Here is a 26,853-nt window from a genome sequence, read left to right on the forward strand (position 1 = left end):
GGTTTGGGGTATTTAGAGCAAGCGGATTACCACCGGGGACAAAAGCTCTCCACCACCGCAGCGATGAGCCACAAAGCACCGCTGCATGCTAATCTGGCCCCTATTGAAAAGAGGTCAGCAGTGCACTGAGCCAGGTTCGTGAACAAAAGACAGCTGTGTGACACCGCACAATCTGGGCTCTGTTTACAAGGCTGCAGGCCTGGCTGAAATATTCGGGTGTCAATGAAGGTCACCTGTCAACTTAGAGTAGTGCCTGAAGATTACTCCGTTCGGCTATAAACGACTGTTAAATGGAATGATGAATTGTTGAAGGATTTTGAAAACAGAAAAAATGATAGTCATGCCGGCCCAGCATCCTCAACGTTGAAAAATGCCCCGGTCCAAAGTGGTTAATCCCCATTCAAACCATTGCCCAGTTCAACTGCAAGTGGGCAATGATTGCAAGGGAGCGTTTCCCGAAAAGGAGTTGGCTATGCAGCAACCTCTTTGATGCATACCACCATTTCCCCCACCTTGGTACAAAAGCCCTGACTCCCAGCTTACCAAGAATGGTTATTGTGCATCGGCTTTGTTGTGTAAATTGGGCCAGTTCATCCACAGGCTTAGCACAGCTAATTCAGAAGGGGAAGAAATTAATCTCTTAACAAAAGACTAATTCCATCAGAGTCAACAGACCTTTGTGCTTCACTAAGTCTCGTGTCATTGAATTAAGATCTGTAGTTTTCTTTCCCAAAATCTAGCACTGTCAGGCAGTGATTTCCACATCACAGATTTGTCAATAATTGGAATAGACAATAAACTAAATTGAGAACATTATAGATGCAACAATCACAGGACTTCAAAATCAATCTAAAAAGTGAAATAAGAAAAGTCGACTATTAGGGTAGCGTGGCAAACTGAAGGAAAAAATCCTTATCCATGTAAAGGGTAGTACAAACCCATCCCTACCCCCCCCCCAAATTGTTGACATATCAATGGGCTGGGGTCCCAGCTGTTGATAAACAGCTCTAATGACTCAACCACCAGCCACAATTGAGTGTAATCCTTAAAGCTCTCTATTGTTAGAAAACATCACCCAAAAGTGGTGTTCATCAAACCACAAGCCATTTAGTTAGTGACTCCCTATCGTTGCCCGCTTTACTCTGAAGCGGGTAAGGAGCTCATCGTTTATGCATCGTTTCCTACTTCATGAACCATTTCTATTTTGACTTGGTGCCTAAGACACTAATTTGATGGCTCTACACACATTTAACCTCCAAGGTCTAGTTTGAGCATTTGTGTGTGTGTGTGTGTGGCTCTACTTGTGAAAGGTGCAGAAGGAACTCTTCTGTGTATGAACACAGCCACAAATCAAGGTTGGAGGACACAAATCGAGGACACCTTCAGTTCACAATACTGTGAAATTTTGGGCCACAGTGAGCATTACTACAGTCAGTGAAATCTCAAAGTGTTTGGAAGCCATCCTCGGTGTACGTATTTAACACGCCAGGTGTTTTAAAACACCCGTTTTATTCGAATGTATTCTGACTGTTTGGACGCATCCCTGGATGGAATTGCACCTCTTTTTAGCTCTCTTGCTGTGCCAGCCCTAGGGTGGGCCAGACACATGCATCTGGCCAATTGTTGGGCATGATAAATGTTGCTAAGGGACACACAACCCCAACATACCTAGTCAAACTGTCCAAAAGTGTCATACTGTCACTTTGCCTGTGAACAGCTCCAGCTGTTCTCAGATGAAGTTTTCTTCTACTGAAAATATGGCAAGTAAAAGTGATTTCATTTGAAGTAGAATGTTAAGCATGACTGGACCCTACCTCGGTACTGTTTTAGGACATGTATCCATGGCCTTAGTAGTACTTACAGTATGTGTACTACATGTAGTAGGCCCCCATATTGTTGATACGCAAATGTAACGCTTAGACTGCCGTTAGAGTGGACGTGCCAGAGGAATAGGGATATGAAGTCAGAAATGCTGTATCACAGAAGACAGTTTCAAAGTGTAGACATTTGTGACACCAGTATAGTGGTTAAAATTGTGTTGAAAAGGGCATTTCGTTGTAGCGGATGCGGGCCTGTCAAGCAAGATACCTATTCCCCCATCAGTCCAATCCAAATACCATAATTTTTGGAATATAAGCTAGGGCTTATATGTTAATTCTTACACTAAAAATGTCTCAGCAGCTTATGGGCTAGACGGTTTATACGGCAAACTGTGAAGGATAAAATCAGTCACAAAAGATACCCCCAGGCCACACGTACCACGTGCTGGTGGTGCAGTCATGGTTTTGTTGGTTGCCGTTTACATAACTCAAACCTCGGAAAGTAAATTAAAAATCACATTGTCTGGATTTCGAGTTATTAAATGGAATTACCTGAGTCATGGAGTCAAAAAACACATACATAAATTGTGTACATGATCATAACAAACTTTACTTGCTCTGCTGTGAAGGCAACATTTTAGTGATTATTTTCCCGCTTTTTATTCATTACAATGAAGTATTTTTGCAAACAAATAATAATTTTACTGAGATTTTTTAATTGTTGTTATCCGAAGGTTTCTTTCGACCTTGAAAAAAAAATCAACCACTTAAATGGTAAGAGTACCTTCGTGTAGCAAATCTCGTCTTTTCATCAATCGTGTTCGGCATGACATGCCACAGAATTTCGGGCTTGTCACCTGGGTTTTCTGATGACCTCACGTTCTGTGGTCAAATGATTATCGAAAAGAGTCAGCGATTGGACTGTCCATGAATGCATCTGTGGTAGCAGTCAGGATAGCACGAAAGCAGGATTTGTTCTGGTCGGTGCGGGGTGGTATATGCAGTGTGTGTGCCATGCAGCATGCAACATGCAACACAGGTGGTCACACTTGGCAGTGATGACTCAAACCAAGGTCTCACAGCCGTCCTTTACCTACTATTTTTGAAGCGATCCGCAGTGGTTTATTTTGATCAGCGTCACAAAAACTTTGAGATAACTGGATGTAGTATTGTGAACATTTGGAGTTACACAGGTATTTTTGTACATGAAATCATATTCTTTGAGTACACACTGTAAGTAAAAGTCTGCCAATGAGATGAAATGGTCTTTTGACTTATTTATTGAGGCATTGTTTAGGAGCAAGTTAATATAAAAGTTATGATTCAATGAGTCTTTTTGGTAGTCTGGAAATGCAACCGGATCTGGTGATGGCAGTGCTACAGTTCAGTCCTGCAGATTTGTCTGTTGAAGGAGGACATCTGGTGCCTTGGCCACTGGACCCGACTCAACTTGGCCTGGCTGACTCACTGCTAGCTGGTTGTGGTATGAGCTGAGACAAATTCACACGTGTGACAGGTGTTGAAGATGCTTTTGCGTTCTCCCGACTGTCTCTAAGGTGTACGCGATTGCATACCAACTTCAACAAGGTGACTGCCTGGGGCGATCTTGGCTATGATTATCTCTGGCATCCATGGAGAGTTCTCTACCTTGGGTTGGGTCTTGGCACGTACTGGCTATCCCACAATAAGCACAGGAAGGCTTTTGACTGTGTGGTCACGGTACAGTTTGGCCCTCTGTCTCTTGGTCAAGACTTACTCCGTCACAGCCTCTATGACCTGGGGTCTGTATAGTGTGTTCTTGCCTGGGAGGAACGAGCGTGTTCATCAAGATATTAAATGCTGTACTGGGAAACTAGACATTCTCTGTGTAGTGGTGTTCCTCCACTCAAGGATAGCCTTCCACACGTCACTGTTATCCTTTGCAGCTTTTGTCAGCAGTTCTTTGACAATTTTGACAGCAAACTGTGCCTTTCCGTTGGATTTGGAGTGGTGAAGGCTGGTGGTGATGTGTTTAAATTCCCACTCTTCTGTGAAATGGGTGAACTCACTCAATGCGTAATTTGGCCCGTCGTCAGTGATTAGAGTATAAGGAATGCCATGAGTAACAAACACTGGCTTCAATTCCTTGATAAGCAAAGTGGAAGTCTTATCTTCATAGCACTCCTTTTCCATGACGGTCAGTAATGTAGCCACTCGGATGGACAAAACTTTCTTATTCAGTTCTGTGGCTACCAAATAGTTCTGCTAACTTGCTTTGAAGAACTGCCAATTGGGTACCTAGTCTCCTTTCATGGCAATTTTGGCCAGTGGGGGAATGAGCGAGTATGGCACAATTAGCATGTAGTGTGAGTACAATGCACTGTAGAGTGTCTGTTACAGGCCTCCGTAGTTTCCAGTAAGACGCACATTGTTTAAGCCAAAATTTCAGTGTGTGTGCAATATGTGGGTACATTCCACGAAATCATTGTATTTCTGCACGCGAGCTCATTGATATTTTGTGATCCCACAAGATTTTTAACTTTAATAAGACATGCCATAATCAGCAAGGATCATAGAAATATTTCCATAAATCCCATATTTGGGACTGATAATTAGTTTCAAGTTTGGGGTGTTTCTTTCACAAAAAGCCCTAAATTGTGGGCCTCCTTTGGATACAGGCAGGTGGCTATTATACATTCAGAGCTGAGCACATAGTTTTACTACTATTTAAGCGATATCTTTTGGGAAAGGCAAATAAAACAAATGTTTGCGGCTAACCCCCATAAAATTGAAATGAAAAGTGATCTTCTGGCCATAATCTATAATTTCCTGTGGAAAAACAGAGGCCAACCTCTTTACAAGAGTCACCAGGCGGCACTATTTTGGTTTGATTTTGCACTGTTTCCTAAGGGAGCGTATTTGGTGTAGTGCAATCATGTACCATCTACATGTACAGCATAACGCACGTTCACAACAATGGCGAATGCTACAGGTGAAATACTCAGTTTCTTTATCAGTCACTGACACAGCTTACTGTGTGTGACAGGATTGGTCTGTACTGTCAACAGATGCCTGGTGATCTGTTCTCCAAAACTGCTGAGAAGTTGGTGTGGCTTCGCGGCAACGGTGATGGATTCAGCTAATTTCTGACACCATGTTCTGAGGATGGCAGGACGTACTCCACAAATAGCATTCACTGAAAGTGGGTTATTACCAACCCATAACAACAGCGCACAACAGGGATACGGTAACCACATAATGCCACTCCATGACAGACTCAACCTGACAGGCAACCTCCACTGACATGTGAGTATTGCAGCCATGCATGCTGCCCAATAAAGAGTCCCCATTATGCTGTGTCACATAATTTCCTCTTTGTTCCGGGAATTAGCCCGGTGTTGCTATGCAGAGCGTGTGAGCCATGAGGGTGAACCGGCCCATCCATGGGCACAACAGGACAATGAACGCTGCACAATATGGCCAGATTCCATGAGCGCTCAGCAGTACTGTGTACCACTAATTGTTGGAACATGTGATTTTGTTGATACTGATAATCCGCTGGTGCTGACAGCGGCAAACAATGATACTATTTCAAAACAATAACTGAATTTTGAAAATGAACATATATTGATTAAGGGCAAAAGCCGTATTTAAATGACAGATAACCTGTGCTAATGGCCAGCACTCTGCACTGACAGTGTACGAACCTTCATTGGCAAGTCCCAGCAGAGCGGTCTTTTGTTTCCAAGTTCAGTCACCCCGGCCATGAATAAAGGTCCAGTTTTCCAGTGTAGTGAACCCACTGTTGCAAATCAATGATGGAATTACCTTCGCCGATAACCCAAACATTTTACTAATAGCAAGTAGACTTTTCTAAAAATGCCCAGCAACTTTATGTTTATCAAAAAGAAAGTTCTGATTTTGGGCACCCCAGCCTCGTGGGCAACACACCGTGTCTATGATACCGGATACCCCAGCGTGAATTGGTTATGGTTCCTTTCAGATTATCTGGTCAAATTTGTCAGCAAATAGGTCACTCCTGATTGGAGGGCCAAAAAGATTGTCATGTATCAGTGATCAACCCGGACAATAAGTAAACACTCAACCAGTGATGAACCTATGCAGAAAGGAGATCTAGGCCAACAACTGATGAATCCTCAAAAGCTTGAGCAAAATTACAGAAATACACAATATACAAATAGCACATATGCTGATCTAACTTTCCACAATCAAGGCCTCAAGCATTTTTCAGGGGAAAATGCTTCCCTGTACCACTTTCTTAATATCTAGTTAGTTTGTCTTTGAATTCCAAACAAACTATAAGGAAGAAGTTACTGAACATGATCAATCCCAAATCAGAACAATTTGAGATACATGTACATCAGTTGCTTTTAAATCTACATCATCCAACCAAAAAGGTTTTGATATATTTGGTCACCATGCATGCTTCATAAATGATACACCACAAATACATGTACATAAAGATTTGAAAGCACTGCATTCACAATAAAGCAGTGAGTAGGGGCGTTATATGAGCCAAGATTTTACAAGTGCACGTCAGTTCACACTGGTTTACTATATGTATATTTCTTCCACACACAGAGGACAAGTTCAATCAGGGGCACAACCAATTCCTGTCTTGACTTATGAACGATGATCAAACAGCACACACCATTGCTACTACTATTGGTTGACTGCACAGTAGTCAGTCATAAGGTTTAACCACATAGCTACATCTTGGACATCCTGACGATGTCCTCGAGATGTAAGAATTACAGAATAGGTGTGCCCTTCCTACAAACCTCGCAAACAATTTTTATTGAGTTTCTTCAGCACATGGCTGAGTCATTATTTTTAAACAACAACTTTTTCTATAATTACTGCAAGAATTTCCATGTGAAATATGAAATTTATGGTTTGGACTCAGTGGAACCCTGCTTGCCTTAGAAAAAGGTCAGGCCACCAGACTACGCCACCAGGCAGATCCATTATGTGAGATCCATGAAATAGCAGATTATTCAATTATTTACTGCTTACATAATATAACCATTTTCCCAAACACTGATAAAACTTAACCACTGTATATACACATTCCTGCTCCCTTGTAAAGCCTCCCTCTAATCTCATATGGGGAGGTTTTCATGAATGTGTGCACACTCTTTTCTTTCTTGTAATAGAAAAATTCAGATGAAAATACTATCACCGTATTACAATAGCACATGTTGTATTGCTACTTAAGTTCAATGCACGGATTGACCTTCAACAGTAGAACTGCTTCCAAGTAATGAGCCTCACTTAAGGAATGACTAATGGAATCACAAGGCCCTTGGGGAGGAAAGCAGGGCTGGACCGGATGGGTCATGAAGCAGCCCACCGGCCTTATAAGGAAAAGTCAGTGTTCATTAATTTGACTAACCCTACCCTCAAATCCAAATGAAACAAACATATTCATGCACACTGTATTAATATTCAAAGACTAGTAGCTAATACCTAATAAGGCAAAGAAACTTGTATGGTGGATAAAAAATGGAATGTCCAACGAATGTATAAAATCCCTGTGAGCTCTGGCAATTGGGCAGAGAGAGCCGCACATTGAGCCGGCCGAATAAACCACATCGACTACATTACAACTTTGTCCCAAGTCATCCTTTTGTGTCGATCCATATAACCTGTTGGGTTATAATACACATTGTGGTTTCCCTTTTTATTGGCTTTAGCTTAATAAATGATTGATAAATTTATTTTTCCTCAGCTTACTGTTTTAAAACTAAATCTACATGACTCAGGGATCAGGAGTTAAGGATACAACTTACCATCATCTGCAAACATTCTAGCCAACATGCTTTCTGGCTCCCGGCCTTTCAGTGTACTCCTATCAGACAAACATTCTCAAGTGAAACTCGTGCCGTGATTCAAAGTAGAAGATTTATAATGTACCAGGTATCCTACTTGATTTTAACACACACTTTTTAAATTTCTAAAATTGGTACAATTGCATTTGGCTCCAAAACAAATCCCGTTTAAGTGTTTTTTACATCTTTACTATGATAAGGGGTACTGATATAATAATCAGATATGCTAAAAGCTATATAGAATTTACATCTTCCCAATGCAAATCCATCCTTGAAATATGATATGCAGCATGCTTAGTAAGGTGGTGTAATTAACACTGTATGTACATGTACCGACTGTTTTAAAAGTCCCTTGGTAATCTATGAAGTGTTCTTTTCTCCTTTTACTTCACCTCGGAAAAATGCTCAACAAAAACCCTGTACCATGTTAGTCTTGTACTTATACTGTACCTTGTAGTTGTGAAGTGCTTCCCACCAACATTGAGGGTGACCCAGTCACTGTTATTTGTACATATACTTCGACCGATGCTAGCGCCAACACTTAGTAGGGAACAGTTCAATTTCGGATCTGTTGGAAGAGCTTTCTCCATTAAATTCATAATAATTGTTGGGTGGGCTTGGGTTAGTTAGGTGCATGGAACTGGGCTAAGTTGGGTTGGTCAGATTGAGATGGGTGGAGGGGTGTTTAGGTCAATTGGCTGGCAGTGCATATTTTTTCCTTACACTGTAAGTGTGCTTAACTTTTTGGTCAGTCTCGTTTTGACAGAACAGCAGCCAATTTCACAAAACATGCTGTAACTTTGAACCATGCATAAACCTTGGGCCACAGATTTGTGCTGAAGCTGTACAACATACAAGTTTAGGTTTGACTTCATTAAAAGATGCTTAGTTGTGCCATGTTTTAATAATATTAAATTTCTTGGAAAATTCTTGTTAAATTCAGCAATGATGAACCTTAACTGAACTAGTCAAATCGTTTAATTTTCTCTTGTACACCATAATTTGTAGTGCAAGCTGCAGACTTACACAGTGCATACAGTGCATAAGTTTCATGAAATCGTTCTTAATTTGTTGCGCAACATACGCAATAAAATGTGGTGCAAGCGACATTACACAATTGCATAAAGTTTCATGAAACTGGCTGCTGGCATTTCTGTGATTGGCATATATGGTCTAATTTTGTTACAGTATGTACATTACTTGTAATGTATGTTTTGATGTCTAACTACCCGGAATTCTCACAAACCTGAGTTCTAACCATACACAAAGGTCCACATTTGAGTATCCTTTGTGCACATGGCTGTGTACACAGACTCCCCCACAGGCATCCAATACAAGTGCTACAACTAAGATATGATCTTACCTATGAATGGGCTTCCATCCGAAATATACAAGGTTTCATCATCCCTATTGTTGAGGAAATCATATAAATAATACATGGATGAAGTGTAAAAGAAAACATATCAATTAATAATTTCTAATTTACATGTATAATACACAACATGAATAAACAATAGCAGTTAAATGCTGATTGATAAAAAAGCTTTAAACTAGAATGGCTAAGCCGCCATGGCTAACTGCTTGTTATGAATTTGAACTTCTTTCCCGTAATAACAGCTTATGCTAAGAGACATCAAAGTTATACAAATATGGTTACTAAATTAAACAAGAAAATACTAACCAAGTTTCATCACAGTTTTTTGCAAGATTGGTGAACATACAATTACAATACAGATGTACAAGACATTTTATCTACCTTAGCACTAAAATTCATCGTACTCTGGTAGAAAAAAACCTAGTTACTACTGTGTGCAGACTGTGTGTTGAAAGGCGCCTGCTGTATAAAAGTTAATCAACAAAGACCACCAAGGGAGATAAGCATACAGGAGCTTTACAGGAGAGAAGAATGCCTTAAGAGTGTGGGTCCAGTCCAGTCAGACTAGACCTGGACGCCTAGATAAGCAGTGCATTTGTGAGTTTGATGAATGTGCGTAATTAAAATTACTCTTAAGAACACTTCTGCACTATGCATTCAACCCCATCATCCTACAGTATCTTCTATAATTCTATCCCCCCCATCCCATCATCCCATATCCACCATGTCTACTTTGTCTTCACCTATAATTCCATCTATCTCCAATCCCACATCCACCTTATCTTTCCATCCATATCCTACACCACCCATCATCTCCTACTCTGCCCCTCCCCATCATTCCCTACACTTCTTACTCTAGCTGTCCAATCATCCCACTTATCCAGCCCAACTGTTACGTCAACTTGATCCAGCATTTCATCCACTTTCTGCATACATGTACCTTGTCCCCATGATCTTCCTTCTACAGGTACCCCTCCTCCAACAAACATCCTAATCTGTTACTTGGAGTCCCCTCATCCCTGACATTTTGTCCACATACAGTGTACATGTACATTTGTGTGTCTAAACACTGTCTATACATGTACATTACAGGAGTGCTCAGTACATATATGTATACATGTAGGTACACACACATGCATGTACTACAGGGAAAGTACACAATACAACTCAAAATGTTAACATCATCTTTTATGATTTTTTTCATTAAATTTATAAACTACGCTTAAAAGCATTAATGCCATATGAGACTATTTATTCAGAATAGACAAAATTCCAAGAGGAAGCAAACAAGCACTCAATTTTAACATTTGAACACATTTTAACAGCTATGTACCTGCAAGAAAAAACGTTAAACATTTGAGGACGGCTGGATAGACGGATGCCCCGATGGACAGACGGACAGAAGACAGAAATCGGTATTACATACAATGTAGGTAAATCTTTGTGCTGAGACCATTCTGTGCAGTCGGGGGCTCTGTCAAGGGTGCTCCTCAGTCTGACAGAGGTCAGCCTTTTGCTAAGAGGGGACCAGCTATGCTCGATTAGATTTAATGCCGAGTTCTTTGGGGTGTACTTGGTCATGCACACAAAGTCTAAATTAACCTTCCTGAGTAGACGGCCAAGAAACAGAAGAACTTCCAAGACGCATCACCCCAGTCTGGACCCCCATCAACTATGAGAATGACCCTCATTCTTCCCTTGGAATCCTCCTTGGAAATGTGGGTGAGGTCTGCTATTGAATACCTACCCAAAACAGTCGCTACATATGCAAATTCCTTTGCGTCTGATTCAATTCACTAAAACTTCTGATCAACCATAGCGCCCTCTTGTCCCTGATCATAGCTCCCTCTTGTCCCATGATGCATAGCGGAATGGCTGCCACGTTCGTCCTTTTTTTTCCGGTATTAAAACCGTCCGAGCCAAAAGTGGGAAAGGATGAGAATGTAGTGATTGTGCTTGATAAAATTCAAATAAACCTTCCAAGCATGTCCACGGCTGGTCAGTGAGAGCGGGCCAACCACAGGGCAGTCTTGTCTCTGGTAAGCAACACTACCAGACGTATGTTCATGTGCGTTGCTGTGGACTCACGAGACTCACCCCGTAGTATGCCGGTGAATTACTACATTGGCGACGAGGCAAATCTTTGCGAGTATATCCCGGAAGGTAATGTCTAATCACCACCAAAACGTTCTTTGAGCTATTTACCAACGTATTCCGGCATTTGTTGGGATTATCGGTAGATTTAGAATAACATTTTTCCTTCATCGATAAGTCCTGGCGTTTGTTGGGACTGTCAAAAAAAAGAACAAAAGTTGAGTTTGAAGAAAAACACGCTGTTAAACCTACTTGCTTTTAAATTGTATTTGATATATATAGATATGCCTAAGGAATCTGCAATAAAGCACTTTTGTCAAAAATCTTTGGAGAATAAAGCATAATCGTTTAGACAAAATTCATTCACAATTTCTCCACACGCTACTGCAAATCAGGTCAACCTGTCGTAATTTCCATCACTCCCGGCAGGGGCGTTTGCAATAGGAAGTGGGTGATATGGCATTTTGCCGTCCAAGTTTATAGCAGATTTCAAACACTCTGTAACTTAAATACTTTGTAAGTCGTATTAAATAATTCACCCAAACATGGCTATCAACATGAATAAAGCGTCCGTTAAGCAACTGGCAACCCTGCCAGGCATTGGGATAAAATTCGCAGAAACCATAGTATCATTAACCCTAACAGTCCCAAATCCTCCAATTTCAACATGATTTTACATACACCCTAGGGGGTTAGGGTTAAGATCTAAGAATGGATCTGTTACCATATGTCAGCTGTCGTCAACTCAAAAAAGTTGCCCTGAGAGAAACTGTATCAAAGTTACCCTTATATACAATTGATTTATTCTAAAACGGTTATGACAATGTTTTGAAAACACTAAACAAGTAGACAAAATATATAATCTATTGTCTTGGCCTTGACGTTAATCAATTTGGTCAAACTTCAATAAGAATTTTTCAAAGATTCTATTTTAGTCACACAGTCCAGCTCCGTATACGTATCATTAACTTCCAGGATTACAGAAAGGTCTTGCACAGTAATACAGTAATATTGGTGTCCCCTAAACCAGTTTTCCACCACTGATCCACTACACGTTTCCATTACACTGAAGGACGAGCAGCACTTGTACGGAAACACTTATCACTTGTCCTGTTTTTATAGATTTCCACCTGTACAGTAATTGGACAGTAAAAATACATTTGTGTACCATTCCCTTCAGGAATTACTATTACTAAATACTTCTTTCCAGAATACTTTTCCAGACCAATGCCACAAATAATTGATTTAGCAAATTGCCTCTTTTCTCTACCTAGTCAAAACCTTTCACAATTACACTTGAAGAATTATTTTAGGAGAGTTCATTGTTAAGACGTCTTGATTCACTCTGTCCTGTCTGAAGTAAGTGTAGATGGACAGGGCATAAGTTTGTATTGCATACGCCACTGCATGGATTAGTTCCTCCGGCCCAATTTCTCTTCAGGGTGTTTCACCGAGCTGCCAAGGGGTTGATCCAGCTGCCCATTTAGGTCTTGGGGTTCTTGGGGTACAAAGGAAGTCAGGTCTTATCACTGAGGCTGCCCACCCTAGATCTGCTTTGGTAGTACTCAGAGGATAAAAGCCGAGCCCCTTGGCTGAAACCTTGGGATACCAACTGAAAATTTCAAATTAAAATCACAGAAATCCCAGGAATATTATGTTTCGAAAAGTGTGCAAGAGTCGGCAAATTCTTAACAAGGGAACAAGGGAATGCTCAAGAAATTATTGTACTTTACAGATTAAGTCACTGAAAATCACAAGATACAAAAGACTCACAGTTTTGCAGCAGGTTCTTCCGATCCGCTCATTAGTTCACCAGCAAAAGATGGAGTCTGAATGCCCCAGCAGAGCCATAAATTAGCAGAAACTGCATTACACGGCTTAAGAAAACGCTGCCCAGCTAGGTTGCAATATTGTGGCTTTAGGTGAACAAAACAGGCCTTACAGTCAAACCGCTCCAACTGAACAAAAGCCCATTGCTGCAGGTGGCATTCCTGCCCAACCATTGTGGCACACAAATTCCAATTACCCAAGTCAAACACAGTAGAACAAACTACTGGAACAAGTGTGACACAATTGTCACAACGGCAACCACTAATAGCATCAAGTGCAACTGCGCACCCAGCGATCCCAAAATTAGCACCCTACAATGGTTCCACTGATTTTCACGCATTCGTGAGAAAATTTGACACAATAGCAGATTGCTGCCAATGGAATGACGAAACCACATTAATTCAATTAGTTGGGGCATTAACTGGAAAAGCACTAGAAGTGTACACTCGGCAAGAACCATCAATAGAGCAAAGGTACAACAGAAGTAGGGACCAACTGCTAAAAATGTTTGGTAGAAGAAAAGACCCAATCATTTACAGAGCAGAGCGTACATCAATCTGGCAAACCGAAGACGAGACTCTAGAGGAGTTTGGTCAGCAAATGAGGTAGATGGCCACATGAGCTTACCCAACAGCGAGCACAGAAGTGTTCGACACTCTTGCCAGAGAAACGTTATTGAAAGGTTGTTGCAACGCTGAAGCTGCAGCGCTTGCACTTTTCCGCGACCGGCAAACACTGAACGACGCCGTACAGTATAAGCAAACGGCTGCTCACGAGCATAGACTGTTAGCACGACAAGGTAGATCACGGATGAGACACATTTCCTTCATTGACCCATCTCCAGCTGATGATAAGCCGGGTGTTCGGCAGGTTCAAATAAACCAAACTGGTAATGACAAAGTTGACATACATTTGGACTGGTCAGAAATAAATAATAACATTCGTGAACTTATTTCTTGCTTAAAAGAAACTAATGTCAAACCTTTGGCCTCCCCACCATATGACCACTTCAACTCGCACAGATCATAATCTTTCACCAAAGCGTAGCTGGTCCACTAATCCCAATCCATCCTCACCAGCCTCCCCTACAAGACAACGGTGTTTTCATTGCAACGAAATAGGACATTGGGCTAAGGAATGTCCCAATAAGAATCCTCAAACTTCATCGCCTGCCCATAAGTTTCAGGGCTCTTTAAACTGCTAATGGCCGGATGTGTTGGCCAACAGTCAGCAAATTCCAAATCCCTTGGCCAACCAGTACACGTAACCAATGAACATCAATCTTCCCAAACAGCAGCTATTCAGGAGATGAACTTGACTTTCAATCAAGGTATAAGCCTAGTCATACCAATCGAAGTGCAGGGTATCAATCCGCACGCCGTGGTTGACACAGCAGCACAAGTGTCAATCATAAGCGAGGATCTTTTCAAAAAAATTAAATTTAACGGACCAATGAACGAAAGGGTGCTAATCAAACGCGCTGGAAAAAATAGCACAATGGTTGCCCATAGAATTCCACATCTAAATATACTCATTGGCAATCAAGCTTACAAATAGGATGTATTAGCTGCTCCTATTGAAGACTCATGTATATTGGGACTAGATTTCCTCAAAGCTCATTCTGGGATTATAGATCTTGATTCAGACAAACTAAATCTGAAGGGAAACCACATCCAAGCGCAAATGAGGAAAAATAACAATGAGCGATTCTCTGTACAACGAGTTGTGCTTAAGCAAAAAGTGGCAGTCCCCCCAAATACCGAAATCAGAGCAAAGGTCAAATTTTCCTATCCTTCAGACAAATCATTCATTATTCTTGGTCAGGAAAGATATCATAATGGGGTTTTAGTTCCGTATACATCAGTCGATCTAGGCACTTTAGATACAACTACAATTTGCTCACGAAATGACAGCAACACCTACGTCCATCTCAAGAAAGGTCACGAAATAGGAAGGCTGAAGAAATTGAATGTATCATTACTAATAATGATCATGAAAGTTCTTATGGGGATGCTGACTGGCCTTTGCTGGTCGACTCCCCAACACCAGTTGACATATGCTGTGAGAACTCTGATAAGCAAGATACAAGATCGTGTATACCCATCTTTGAAATTGCGCAGGTAGATAAGGTCCCAATACATGTTATGGAAAAGTCGCGTAAACATCTAACTAATGACCAGTCCAATGAAGTGGCTATAGTGCTCACAGAATACGTTGACGTCTTTTCAGGAATCAAACATGAAATTAATACCGGAGACGAAAAACCAATTAGACAAAAAATGCGATGAACAACACTGGGTTTTGAGGCCGATCTTGGCATATCTGGACGATATCATCATCCTAGGGAATGATTTTGCCAGTTATGGAACATCTTATTGACGTCTTGGAAAGATTTTGTTTACGTAACCTGAAACTTAAAGCCAAGAAATATCAACTCTTTCAAAAAATCTTCCTGGGAATATTAGTGAGCACACAAGGAATCTCCCCCAACCCGGAGAGTTTATCTACAGTTAACAACTGGCCTAGACCTTCTTGCAGTAAAGATGTGGAGAGTTTTTTGGATTTGTCAATTATCAAAGAGCTCATATCAAGAACTTTGCCAAGTTAGCGAACCCGCTTCATGCGCTGACAAAGAAAAATACAAATTCCCCTGGAATGACAAACATGAACATGCTTTCAGACAACTCAAAGAAATATAGAACACGAGCCCCGTGATGGCATTCCCCCGAAATAGCAAGGAAACGTTTATCTTAGACACCGATGCGTCTGATGTAGCAGAGTTAGTACAAATACAGGACGGGGTTGAACGTACAATTGGTTTCGGCAGTTATATACTTTCCCCTGCCCAGCAAAAGTACTGCACTACCCGTAAGGAATTATTGGCGATAGTCCAGTTCACAAGACAGTTTCGCCACTACTTGCTGGGACGACTATTCTACATAAGGACTGGCCATAGCAGTTTGGCATGGCTCATGCGGTGCAAAAATCTCTCAGGCATGTTGGCACGGTGGCTCGAGAACTTAGCCAATACGACATGACAATCATCCATAGGAAAGGGCAACAACACATAAATGCAGCTTCCCTTTCTAGAATGCCTTCCGCAGGGCCTATATGTGATTGTTACTTTGCGGGCTGTATTGCTAAAGATCTTCCATGTGGAGGATGTAATTACTGCCTAAAATTACAAGCATAATGGTCTTGCTTTGAGGATGACGTCAACGTCATTCCCCTAGCTGTTTGAGAAAAAAATGTGGTTCCTGGTTCACCCATGGAGGAAAATGACACATTAGACGGTTCAGACTTTTCTGCTTCCCAACATTCATTGGATAAGGACTGTGTACCGGACATGGTATTGGGCCCTTCAGGAGCTACGGAACATTGTACTGATTTACAGGGACAGACATATCCTTTTGTCCAGCGTCTGTTGGGCCATGAGGATAAACATCCCCTTTTACCCAGTACACACATACCCATTGAAGGAAATTGCAACTTAACCCTAACCCTCCTCAATCCTTCACCTGTTGGAGAACTGAGGAGGGTTAGGGTTAAAGACCCAGACTTAAAACATCTCATAAAGTGGATAGAAACAAACACCTCTCCTCCTCAAGATGAATTGTAATCGCTATCTCCTGCTGTAAAGTTTTTCTACACGAATATTTTGCTACTAGAAATATATGAAGGGGTTTTGTACTACAAATGGATCAACAACGATTCACATAGATTGTTATTTATAGTTCCAACTGCCCTACAAAGAGAAGTGCTTGAACTTAACCACGACTCTAAAATGGCTGGGCACCCAAGAATTACTAAAACAATTCAGAAACTGAAACAATCATGCTTCTGGTATAAACTCAATGAACAGGCCACTTTGTATGTTAAATCTTGTAAAGAGTGCAACCTATAAACAAAAAGCCCTCAAGAAAGGCAAAGGCTCCCCTCAACAAGTTTCATGCAGGCGCCCCTAGTGAACGGATTCATATAGATATCTTGGGACCTTTTAAACCATCTAAAAGGGGCAACCAATATATCCTTATGCTGATATGTCAGTTCACAAAATGGGTTGGGGCCTACCCTCCGCCGGACCAAACGGCCGAATCTGTTGCCAGAGCTATGATTAATAATTTTTTTTAAAGATTTGGTCATCCCCTTCAAATTTACAGTGATCAGGGTGCAAGCTTTACTAGTTCCCTTTTCCAGGCTGTCAGCGACACCCTTGACATTGTTAAATGTCCAATGGACAAGTAGAAAGATACAATAGAACCATCTTGTAAACTATGAGATGTCACTTGAGGGGAAATGTTCATGAATGGGATGAGGACCTTCCATTATTGACAGCTGCTATACGCGCGATCCCAAACCGTCAAACTGGTTTAACCCCAAAAATACTTATGGTTGGAAGAAAGGTAACAGAATTAGTTTTTGAACTTAAAGGTTGCACTGATAACATGCAAAATAAACCACTCCATGAATACGCCCAAAAGCTGAAAGATAAAATAATTAAGGTTCATGCCCTAGCTAGAGAAAACATCGGCGTCGCCCAGAATTATCAAAAGAGGAACTATGACCTGAACCAAAATCGTTATCAGTTCCAAGAGGGAGATGTCGTTTATAAGTTAAAGAAAGCTTCCCAAACTGGGCAGTCTCGGAAATTGTGGCATGTCTGGCAGGGACCATACTTGGTGGTAAAATCCCTATCCCCAATACTTTACAAGTTGCGAGATAGAAAGAAAACCACAGCCGTTCACCACGATCTCCTTAAGAGATGTGAAGATCGTGACATTCCCTTTTGGTTGAGACGACTGCACAACTTGAAGATCTTTAAGACGACAATGTCTATGACACAGATGAGCATGCCTATAATTTGAGCCCTTTGGCCCAACTGTTTACAAATGCAAGCTCTTGCAAAGAATCAGACACTCTACATGCTGCAGTTCCCCAGCCTAAAATCAGAACGAGTGGTAGGGAAATTAACCGGCCTGCATGTTACAGGGATGGAGTTTAGATTTCAGCGTCCTTTAAGCAAATATACTCTGTGATATGGTCGGATATTGATTTTTTTTTTTTTTTTTGACGTTTTCTGTACATGTACTATCCAGTTAACAAGAGCATCGACATTGTTATTTGTATTTCTGTGCAATAAAGCACTTTAATATTTAGATAAAAATAAATAAAAATACGGATAATAATTAATTTTAAATAAAAATACAATTATAATAGAACAATCTCTAGCAAATTCAAGATGAGCGCATGTATGTTTGTCGATTTTTCAAGTTTTACTTGCCAAATAAATATAATTCATTAAGAAATGGAGGAAACGGACTTCGTTCCCGACTACAACAAAAAAGGACTGGAAAACGAAGACACCGCTGAGCTGATTACCAGTGAAGCAAACGATCAGGATTTAGCAAACATAGGGAATGAGGTCATCCGTGTAGCACTGAAGAAGGAAAAGAAACAGCTGTGCCCCCAGCCATCTGTGATAGACAATGCTTTCAGTTCAATACCATGCCGTGAGGTAGTAACTGCTCGTAGAAATGCCAGTTCACTGATAGGTTGATCAACGATGCATCGCTGAGAGGCTCAAAGGGGGGGGGATCAGCAAGCAGCTGGAGACCAGTTCACAAGTCCCATGAAGGGATTAGTCTCAGTGGGGGATGCTCAAGAAACATTTCCCAGACATGTCGGACATGGTCGAGCTATCTTGGAAGCCATTGTGTATAGCCACAATGGCTGACTGTTAGTTAAGGATAGTTGAAACCTGTAAATTTCATTTGAACAGGTGCATGAAGAAATCAGCTATAGTAGTCACAGAAACTTTGGTTGGAGGAAGACCTCGCTCTGAACACCACAAAGTAAAATGTTGTAATCTGGAGTTGTAGATGCTGCGTGTAGACTGGCGTCGACTCTTTGAGGCCATTTTGGCTGCTTCATCAGAAAGTCCAGCTGATCTGAATGACTGTTTAACAATAGCCAACAGGTCAGGTGCAGTGATGTCGGATGACGGTGAAGCACACCCGATTTTGGTTGATGTAGCAGATCCGGTCCGTCAGGAAGGACCACCGGTGCCCAGACGAGACTTCTGGTCAAACGCGGGAAACATGGTTGGCGTGGCCAGAAGGGGGCAATGAGGAAGACACGACAGTCTTCCTGTTCGATCTTGGAGAGAATTGACAGTATTAGGGATATTGCCGAGGCGAAAAGCTTGATGTTCAGTTTCTCTACTTTGGCGAAGATCTGTTCGACTATACTGGTGTGCGATCCACTTCGTGGGACGTACCCTTCCCCGAGAGAGAGCATCTGCAATGGAGTTGTCGACTCCAGGAATGTGGGTCACCTAGATGTCGATGCCATGATCCCGGGCCCGATGGAATATCCATTTTGTCAGGTGGGGAGAATGCGTGTCTCCCTGGTGATTGATGTATGACACCACTGTAGAGTTGTCCGAGGGGATGAGGACTCGTTTGCCTATGATGCTCAGGTGGAAAGCTGAAAGCTTTCAGTGCGTTGAATACGGCCTGAAGTTCCAGTATATTGATGTGACTCCCTTGTAGCTGGGGATCTCATGTTCCCGATGCTTAACACGGCAGAGGGGAGGCTCCCCAACCCAGATGAGAAATGTCCGAGGTTATATTTATTTCTGGGTTCACCTTGGGGAAGGGAACTCTGAGAGAGAGGTGTCTCTTCACTAACCACAACTGAAGATGGAGGCAGATGAAGTCCGAGATGGGGACCTGGAGATTGATCCAGTCCCATTTTGGCCTGTAGAGAGCTAAAAGATGAAGTTGTAGTGGACGCAAGTACAGCCTGCAGACGGGAATGAGGTCCACCATGCTGGCCATCAAGCTGAGGAGACTGCATGGCAGAAAAGACTTTCACACAGTCAAGAAGGTTGTTGATGCGTTCGGTCGTTGGTGAGATTATATCTCGTTGCAGGTCAATAGATGCCCTTAGATACGTTGGGTATTGCGTTGGGGTGAAATTGGACTTCTCTTGGTTGATAATGAAGCCCAGGTGATTTGTGATGTCGCAAGTAAGATGGGTAGAAACATCTGTTTCGTTAAACGATCTGCCGACAATCAGCCAGTGGTCCAGATACTGGAACAGCATGACGTCCCGCTTTCGAAGGTGAGTGGCGACAATCTTTGCAACCCTCGAGAACACTTTCAGTGAAGTGGAGAGACTAAAGGGGAGAACTGTGAATTCGAAGAGGTTCCCACTGTACAGGAAGCGTAGGTATTCGTAGCTTAGCTTCGTGGGTGAATTAGGAGGTGAAGGTAGGCATCTTTCAAGTCTATGGAAGAGGCCCAACATGGAATCTGAGAGATTGCGTGACTGTCCGAAGGTTTCCATAAGGAAATTTCCTCGGGTGGATAAAGCGGTTCAGAGGTTTGAGGTTGATGATGGGTTGCCAGCTGTTGAGTTCCTTCTTTAATATGAGGAAGAACATTGAAATGAAGCCCCTGTTCACTTGTGATTTGGGGACCAGGCAGATAGCATGTTTCCACAGAAGAGTATTTATCTCGAACTCCAGTGCCTGTCGTTTGTTTGTCAATAGGCACTGAAAACGGACGGAGGATAGGTAAAGACGGAGGGGTGCTCATGAATTCAAGGGCGAATCCATAATGAATGGCTACGAGCATCCAGCTGTCGAATGTGACTTTCTCCCAAAACCCTGCAAAGAGTTGAAGTCACCCGCTGACGGGTCCAGGATTGACAGGTGAACGCAGGTGTGAATAGTCAGCGACGCCTACCCACGGGAGGTCAGGGGTAGCACGACTCGGACATTCTTCCCTTGAAGCTCCTCTGGGTGGCTTGGTAGGTCAAGAGGAGGATGGACGGCTGCGATTCGTCTGGTAACTGGGTTCACAAATTGGGCGAAAGGAACCATAACCGCCTTGACGTGGAGGTCTGAGGGGTCGAGCCCATCGGTCATCAGGGCGGGATTGGCCAGGTGGAGCCACCGGTGGAGGTTGGGGGAAGCTAAGTTTATGTGTTGGGTCACTGCGCTTAACTTTCGACTCCATTATCTCCGTGAACTTCCCTGCGATAAGGTCTTTGCCGTAAAGGGGAAGTTTTTGAAGCCTTGACTTAACTCCCTCATAGGGAATGTTCATGGCATCTAAAGTGTTGGATCTGCATGCAGAAGTGGCTAAGACAGAGATTCGAACAAATTGCTCGAAGATAGAGTTGACGTTCTCATCGAGGGCTCGAAGTGTGACAGCTGCCAAGTCCAGAGTAACTGGTGAATCTTTGTCACACCCTCGGGCCAGATACTCCGAGAGGAGTGCCGTAAACGTGGCGCAGCAGAGACCATGTCATGAGGCTTTGTCGAGTTTAGCAAGAGTAGATTTGACGAAACACTTGTCCTTGTCTTTAAAAGGTGATTTTCCTGTAGGCTGGCAAGGATCAGAGGAAAGTTTATATTTAGCCTCGGTTGGCATCTCAGGGACAGAGGAAGTCGTCAAAGTCTTCCCTAGCAAGCTGGAAATAGGTCGAAGCTCTGGGCAGGTATGGATGCCATGTTTGGCACCGGCGAAAATTTTAAACATCTCAACGCGTGAGCGGTCAAGTGGAAGTTCCGTGAAAATTGGTGTTGATGCCTCCAACCTAGCGGGGTGGTGCTTGAAGGAAGCATGCAAAGAGACCTCAGCCGTAGATTGATTAGAAGGCAGGCCTCATATGTGGATCATATGTATCTGAAGAGGACAATGCCGTGCCTCAGGAGGGTTAAAATTGGCTGCAGAGGAGATATCCTCATCTTCAGAAGACAGATCCTGTTCCATCTGGAGATGATCAGAGGGAGAAGAATGTCATCATGTCTTATTGAGTGGCTAGGGGCTGGAGCAGGAAGTGAGCGGTAGCCTGTGCCGGAACCTAGATAAGTCGAAGGGACGAAACCATCATAGGAAGCTCGGATCGTCAATGAATGCAGGTTCAGATGCGAATGTTGATGTGAATGCGGATCATGTTCCACAAGCAAAGGATCCGGATCTGGAGCTGTTGCCACGGCAGCAGGATTGGAGTCTAGAAGGCTGGCTATAGAAGAGAGCTTTTCCGAGAGCATGTGAACCGCTGACATGATGATGGCCGAACCATCATCCTTCTGTGAGGAGTGAGACTCCTTATGCTTGGACCTCATAAAAGATGAAAAGTGCTTGCGTTTCTTGCGGGAGAATTGGTTGTAGAGCCAGCGGCTGACGCCTCGTGAGCTGGGGCATCGGAGGCTTGCCCAGACTGCAGTAAGGATACAGCAGGAGAGGGTAGCCGGAAGACAGGGTGAAGTACGGAGAACAAAAGCCCCAATGGTGCAGGAGGCCAGTAGCTCTGTTGTCCTGGGCACGGGTGGTGGTTAGCCTGCCTGGCCCGGTATTGTCTCTGCAGGGACCGCCCCAGAGAGCAGCGTTGCATTGTCCCATTGAGAGTCAGTGTCTTTGTCACGGCTGGGTGCCCTAGTTGAAAGGGCGTCTGAAGACAATGTCACCAGGGGCTATGTGGCCAGTGTAGATAGCACTGTCGGCGTGGGGCTGCTCCGGCGCTTAGTCTTGTGAGCCATGCCGATGTTGGGTGTTGCCCATGGTAGGTGTTGACAAGAATTTGTCGGCCGGCATCACCCATTCGGAATGCAGAAGTGTTGCGCAAGACCTAGCTAGCTAGGTAAATGTTGACCCTGAGTGCAGTGCCACTCTGCACTATCGTTGACTGCGATGCTTCAGTGTCACATTGGGAAACTGAGCCTTCAGATATCACAAGCACTGCAGCTCAGACCCTTGAAGCGTGGCTGGGCTAACCCGGAACTGAACCAAAGATGGTATGGCCAGCAGGGATTAGCTGTGGAATCACAAGTTTAGCAAGATGCCACTTGATCCTCCACAGACTGACTCCTGTCGGTCTATAGGGGAATGTGGGGTCACGGAATTCAGAATGATTGCGAACCCCAACAAACCCAGGGTCGCCCAGTTGACCCTTTATATATATATACCAAGGAAAGAGGGAGACCACTGTATTGGATCGCTCACACTGCCTCACAGAACCCCAAACAATTCCAGGGTCGCCCCAATGACCTTAAGCATTGCTTGGTAGTATAATAGCGGAGAGTCAACAATCTATGAAATGTACACACGAGAAGAAAAAACAAGAAAATACATACATTTACTCAGAAATATAGAATGTACATTTATTATGATACATTACGGTTTGATCAGAATATCACAAAGATGTAGAAGCGAAATGGAAACTCGATAAACTTGAAGATTTAAAAAAGACACATCCATTTAGAATCACGCTTAGGAAAAGGATGAACATCATGGGACTAGAGGGCGTACCATGGTAGATCAGAAGTTTAGCGAATTGGATCAAATGTGAAGGAATTTGCATAATAGTGACTGTTTGGGGTAGGTTGAAACACGGACAAACCGTCCGTGGTTGAGAGAAGACATGGGTCATTCTATAAATGTGGGGTCCAATTTTTTGTTTAGATATGGGTGTACATGGGTGGGTGTAAATATATATATACATATCTATACAATACATATACATACATACATATACACACACACCCCGAAAGTTGTATGCTTGTGGAGACATGGCTTTGTTCTCCAGCACTAATATGGTCATGTGTGAAACAATGTTTTCAAAATGTTCCCATTTCAACATGAATCACTCTCCCGGACTGAAATTTTGACTAAATGCCCCTTACATGAAACACTTCAATTTGCAATGATTCTTACACATTAAAAATTTCTTTTTTTTTCAGCGATTACTAAATATCAGTTTTGTGAAATCTTTGTGGGGTCCTGTTCAACCCATTCTTCTGGGTCTCCACAAGGCACCATATTTCAAAACACACACACACAATATGCTCTTACATATCATGCAAAGTATCATATTTCAAATGATATTTGAATATGGAAGTTTGAGCAACAATGTCAGGCCCGTTCGTGCAGCCAGACTAGCCACCATCTTGTTTTGCGCTGAGGCACAGAAAAGAAAGAGGGCTTATGTGGGTCATGCTATTTAGAGTTAGCTAGGGTCAACAAAGCGCCAACCAGTTCTTCAAGCATATTTACGCCAAAAGAATTTTAGGTATTATAATAATGGGCATCTACATATTATATTCACTATATCACATTTATCTAAAATGATATTTGAGTGTGGAAATTTGAGCGACAAAGTCGATTCTGCTCGTGCAGCTTAACCAGCCGCCATTTGTTTTCGCGTGTATGGCAGAGAAAATAAAAAAGATGGTGGCCCTCTTACACTGCAAAATATATTTGCTTTCTTGCGTGAATCTGGACTAAAATTCCATTTTTCTTACACAGTAGAGCATGTTAGAGTAAGTAAAATATGATAAAACTACTTTGAAACCTTTAGAGGATATGAGGATATTTTCAAGTTGTTGATGCTTTGTTGACACTCGACCACCTTTTATGCCTTCTTTATTTAATAGGGATACATTGTATTGAACAAATTGCTAATGAAACACAGGAATGAGAAAGGATTTTTAAAAAGTTTGGAAAAGCTGGCCGCACCTTTACTGGGGAATAACCAACAGGGTCATTTTCAATGTCACTCTCTCAATCAAACATCCATGAGTTATCAGAATCGTTGTGGTAAAGGTTATCAAATGGTGAAAAGGGGGCACTGTGTTCCATAGCTTAGCAAAACACAAAACTCATGCACAGTTTTCAGGAGAGCCCACAATAACAAGAACTGTTTATAAGTACAAAATATTATAGATACAACCTTTCAGTTTAGATGTACTTGTAAGCATATGGATGTGTGACCAACATATGACTATTTTGATTGGCCCCAAATGCTGTCCAATGTTTGCCTGTGGATCCATGACAACAGAATGCCACTTCCACTTTGTAATTACTGGACCGAACTTTATTAGTTGATTGAGCATGATTTACATATACAGAGACTGTGTTTGATGTTTTCCCACCCGTACACATTTGATGGATACATTTGCTTAGTTTCCAGTCAATTGATGCTGAACTATTTGTGAAGTCATTTAGATCCAGATTATAAGTGTAAAAGTCAAAATTTCCACACCAGAAATTTGCAAGTCACTGTTTTCATGAAGGGCCACAGATTTTGAAAAAAATTGTCTTTTCAGAAATTTGCAGTAAAAGTTTCTACTCTTTCAAAACTAAAACCAATTCAGAACAAGAATTATGAAGTAAAAAACCTCTAATGGTTCTGTACATTTAACAAAAAGCTCTCCCTCTTCGTGAAAACACAAAATGCAGAGATTTTGACCAGTAATATAAACAAAAGTAATGTAAATAATGACTAATGATTAATGTAATAGAAAAATGCCATCTTTCGACATGTGTGGCTCTTTATGAAAACAGTGGTTGCAAAGAACAAAATCACATCGCTATAAATTTCTGAGAAATACATGAAATCATCATTTCATGCTGCCTTAAAGATGTTGCTTTTCATCATTTGGATTTTTTCTTTTATTTTTGACAGCAAAGCATCAGAAGCCTGTTGGTGAGTCTGAAAGCAAAGATGACCAACCTCTTGCATCAATCGCCAGGCTAGAGCGAGTCAATGAAAACAAGGTGATGGTTCAAATGATGAACCAAATAAAAAAAAAGCCAAGAAATCAGCAATTCGAGAGCTACAGGAAGGGCAATGTCTCCAGGAGGAAAAAACATGATGTCCTGAAGATTTGTCAAGAAATTGCTGATGTTGTGACCAGCACTTCACAACTCATCAGAGGAAGACTGAAATAAAGAGAGAGTCATCCCGTCAAAGACTGGCCAACATTTCCACTAAACCATCCACCGACAGGCCTGATGAATGACCTGAAAGAACCAACATACCCATCCTGCCACCCATCCACGACCCTGTCCTCCCACCCACGAACCCATTCTGCTACCAAACCACGGACCTCTCCTGGCACCCAACCATGGACCTGTTCAACCACCTATTGACGAACCAGTCCCGCAACCAGCCCATGAACCAGTCCTGCCACCACCCACGCCTGCAGACCCACCAAAACACCCATGAGGATCAGTGACAAAGGTCATAATTCCTATAGGTCACTACAACATCAACCAGGATACTACCTCCAAGCCCGTACAAATAGATATTGGTCAGTATGAAGCCCTGAGAAGATGGTGCTCCAAGGCAAGTTCATTTGTGCGGGGACTGATGCCCCCTTTTTTCCAAAGCCACGTCATGAAATGGTCAAATTTGGATGGCATGACTGTTCTTTGTAAAGATGGACATGTGAAAAAGGAACGGTTAGATCACAGATTATTGTTATCTGTATTAGATGTTGTTGAGGAATTTTCTGGCCAAGTTACGGGAGAACTTTGTGCTAATTAGGTCTCTCATTAATGACAAGTGCAGACATAACTAACTTTGTTTCTGTTCAAAAAAAAAATCAATAATCGCTAGACCTCCAGAGTTAAGTCAAGAGTTTTGTAACTTTTTGAATGCTGAACTTGTAATGCTTGTGGTAGAGAGATTAAACTTAGAACTACATGTATGCAGTCATGTTTCATATCACTTAAATATGAAGAATTTCCAGCATCTGTAAACAGGAAGCATTTGAAAAGTATCACCGACGTGTATATTTTGCCATTATGTAAATACTGAATAAAAATATCAGAGTTGAATTACATAACTTCATGCCATAGTCTCAGTCTCAGAACCAAGTTAATCGGTATTTAATGCATTAGAAGGAAAATCCATGTACACGTACAATTCACCTGCATGGGCAAGGTGAGAAAAGAAATAGTTGGTGTAAGAAAGTTTGTCAATAACCACCATGCATTCAAAAACAGTAAGTAGTAACTGTCCCAGCTCGTACAAGTATACATTGGGGACCTGTAAACCTTTCAAACATTTCTCCCCCCCCCCAAAAAAAGTCTCCTTCAACCTATAG

The 26,853-nt window shown here is 42.2% G+C and overlaps 1 protein-coding gene and 1 long non-coding RNA gene across 14 annotated transcripts in view; one reads left to right on the top strand and one right to left on the bottom strand.

Annotated features, from left to right (window-relative positions):
• The window catches only part of LOC147796945 (uncharacterized), a 44,854-nt gene extending 18,851 nt beyond the window's left edge, over positions 1-26,003 (top strand). The window contains exons 2-3 of the long non-coding RNA XR_015427481.1: positions 4,868-5,105; positions 25,428-26,003. This is a non-coding gene — a long non-coding RNA (uncharacterized LOC147796945). The remainder of the gene's footprint in view (positions 1-4,867; positions 5,106-25,427) is intronic.
• Positions 1-26,853, bottom strand: part of kctd9 (potassium channel tetramerization domain containing 9) — a 189,986-nt gene that overhangs the window by 47,356 nt on the left and 115,777 nt on the right. For all 13 annotated transcript variants that reach the window (XM_087144849.1, XM_087144853.1, XM_087144852.1 and 10 more), the window contains 3 exons: positions 9,015-9,058; positions 8,102-8,219; positions 7,613-7,671 (listed from right to left, as the gene is read on the bottom strand). In XM_087144849.1, coding sequence (XP_087000975.1) covers positions 7,613-7,671; positions 8,102-8,219; positions 9,015-9,058 — 221 coding nt within the window. The remainder of the gene's footprint in view (positions 1-7,612; positions 7,672-8,101; positions 8,220-9,014; positions 9,059-26,853) is intronic.

Source organism: Acanthaster planci, linkage group LG13 (assembly GCF_054643075.1).
Source record: "Acanthaster planci isolate LZ-2023a linkage group LG13, COTS_SCS, whole genome shotgun sequence".
Lineage (NCBI taxonomy): Eukaryota > Metazoa > Echinodermata > Asteroidea > Valvatida > Acanthasteridae > Acanthaster > Acanthaster planci.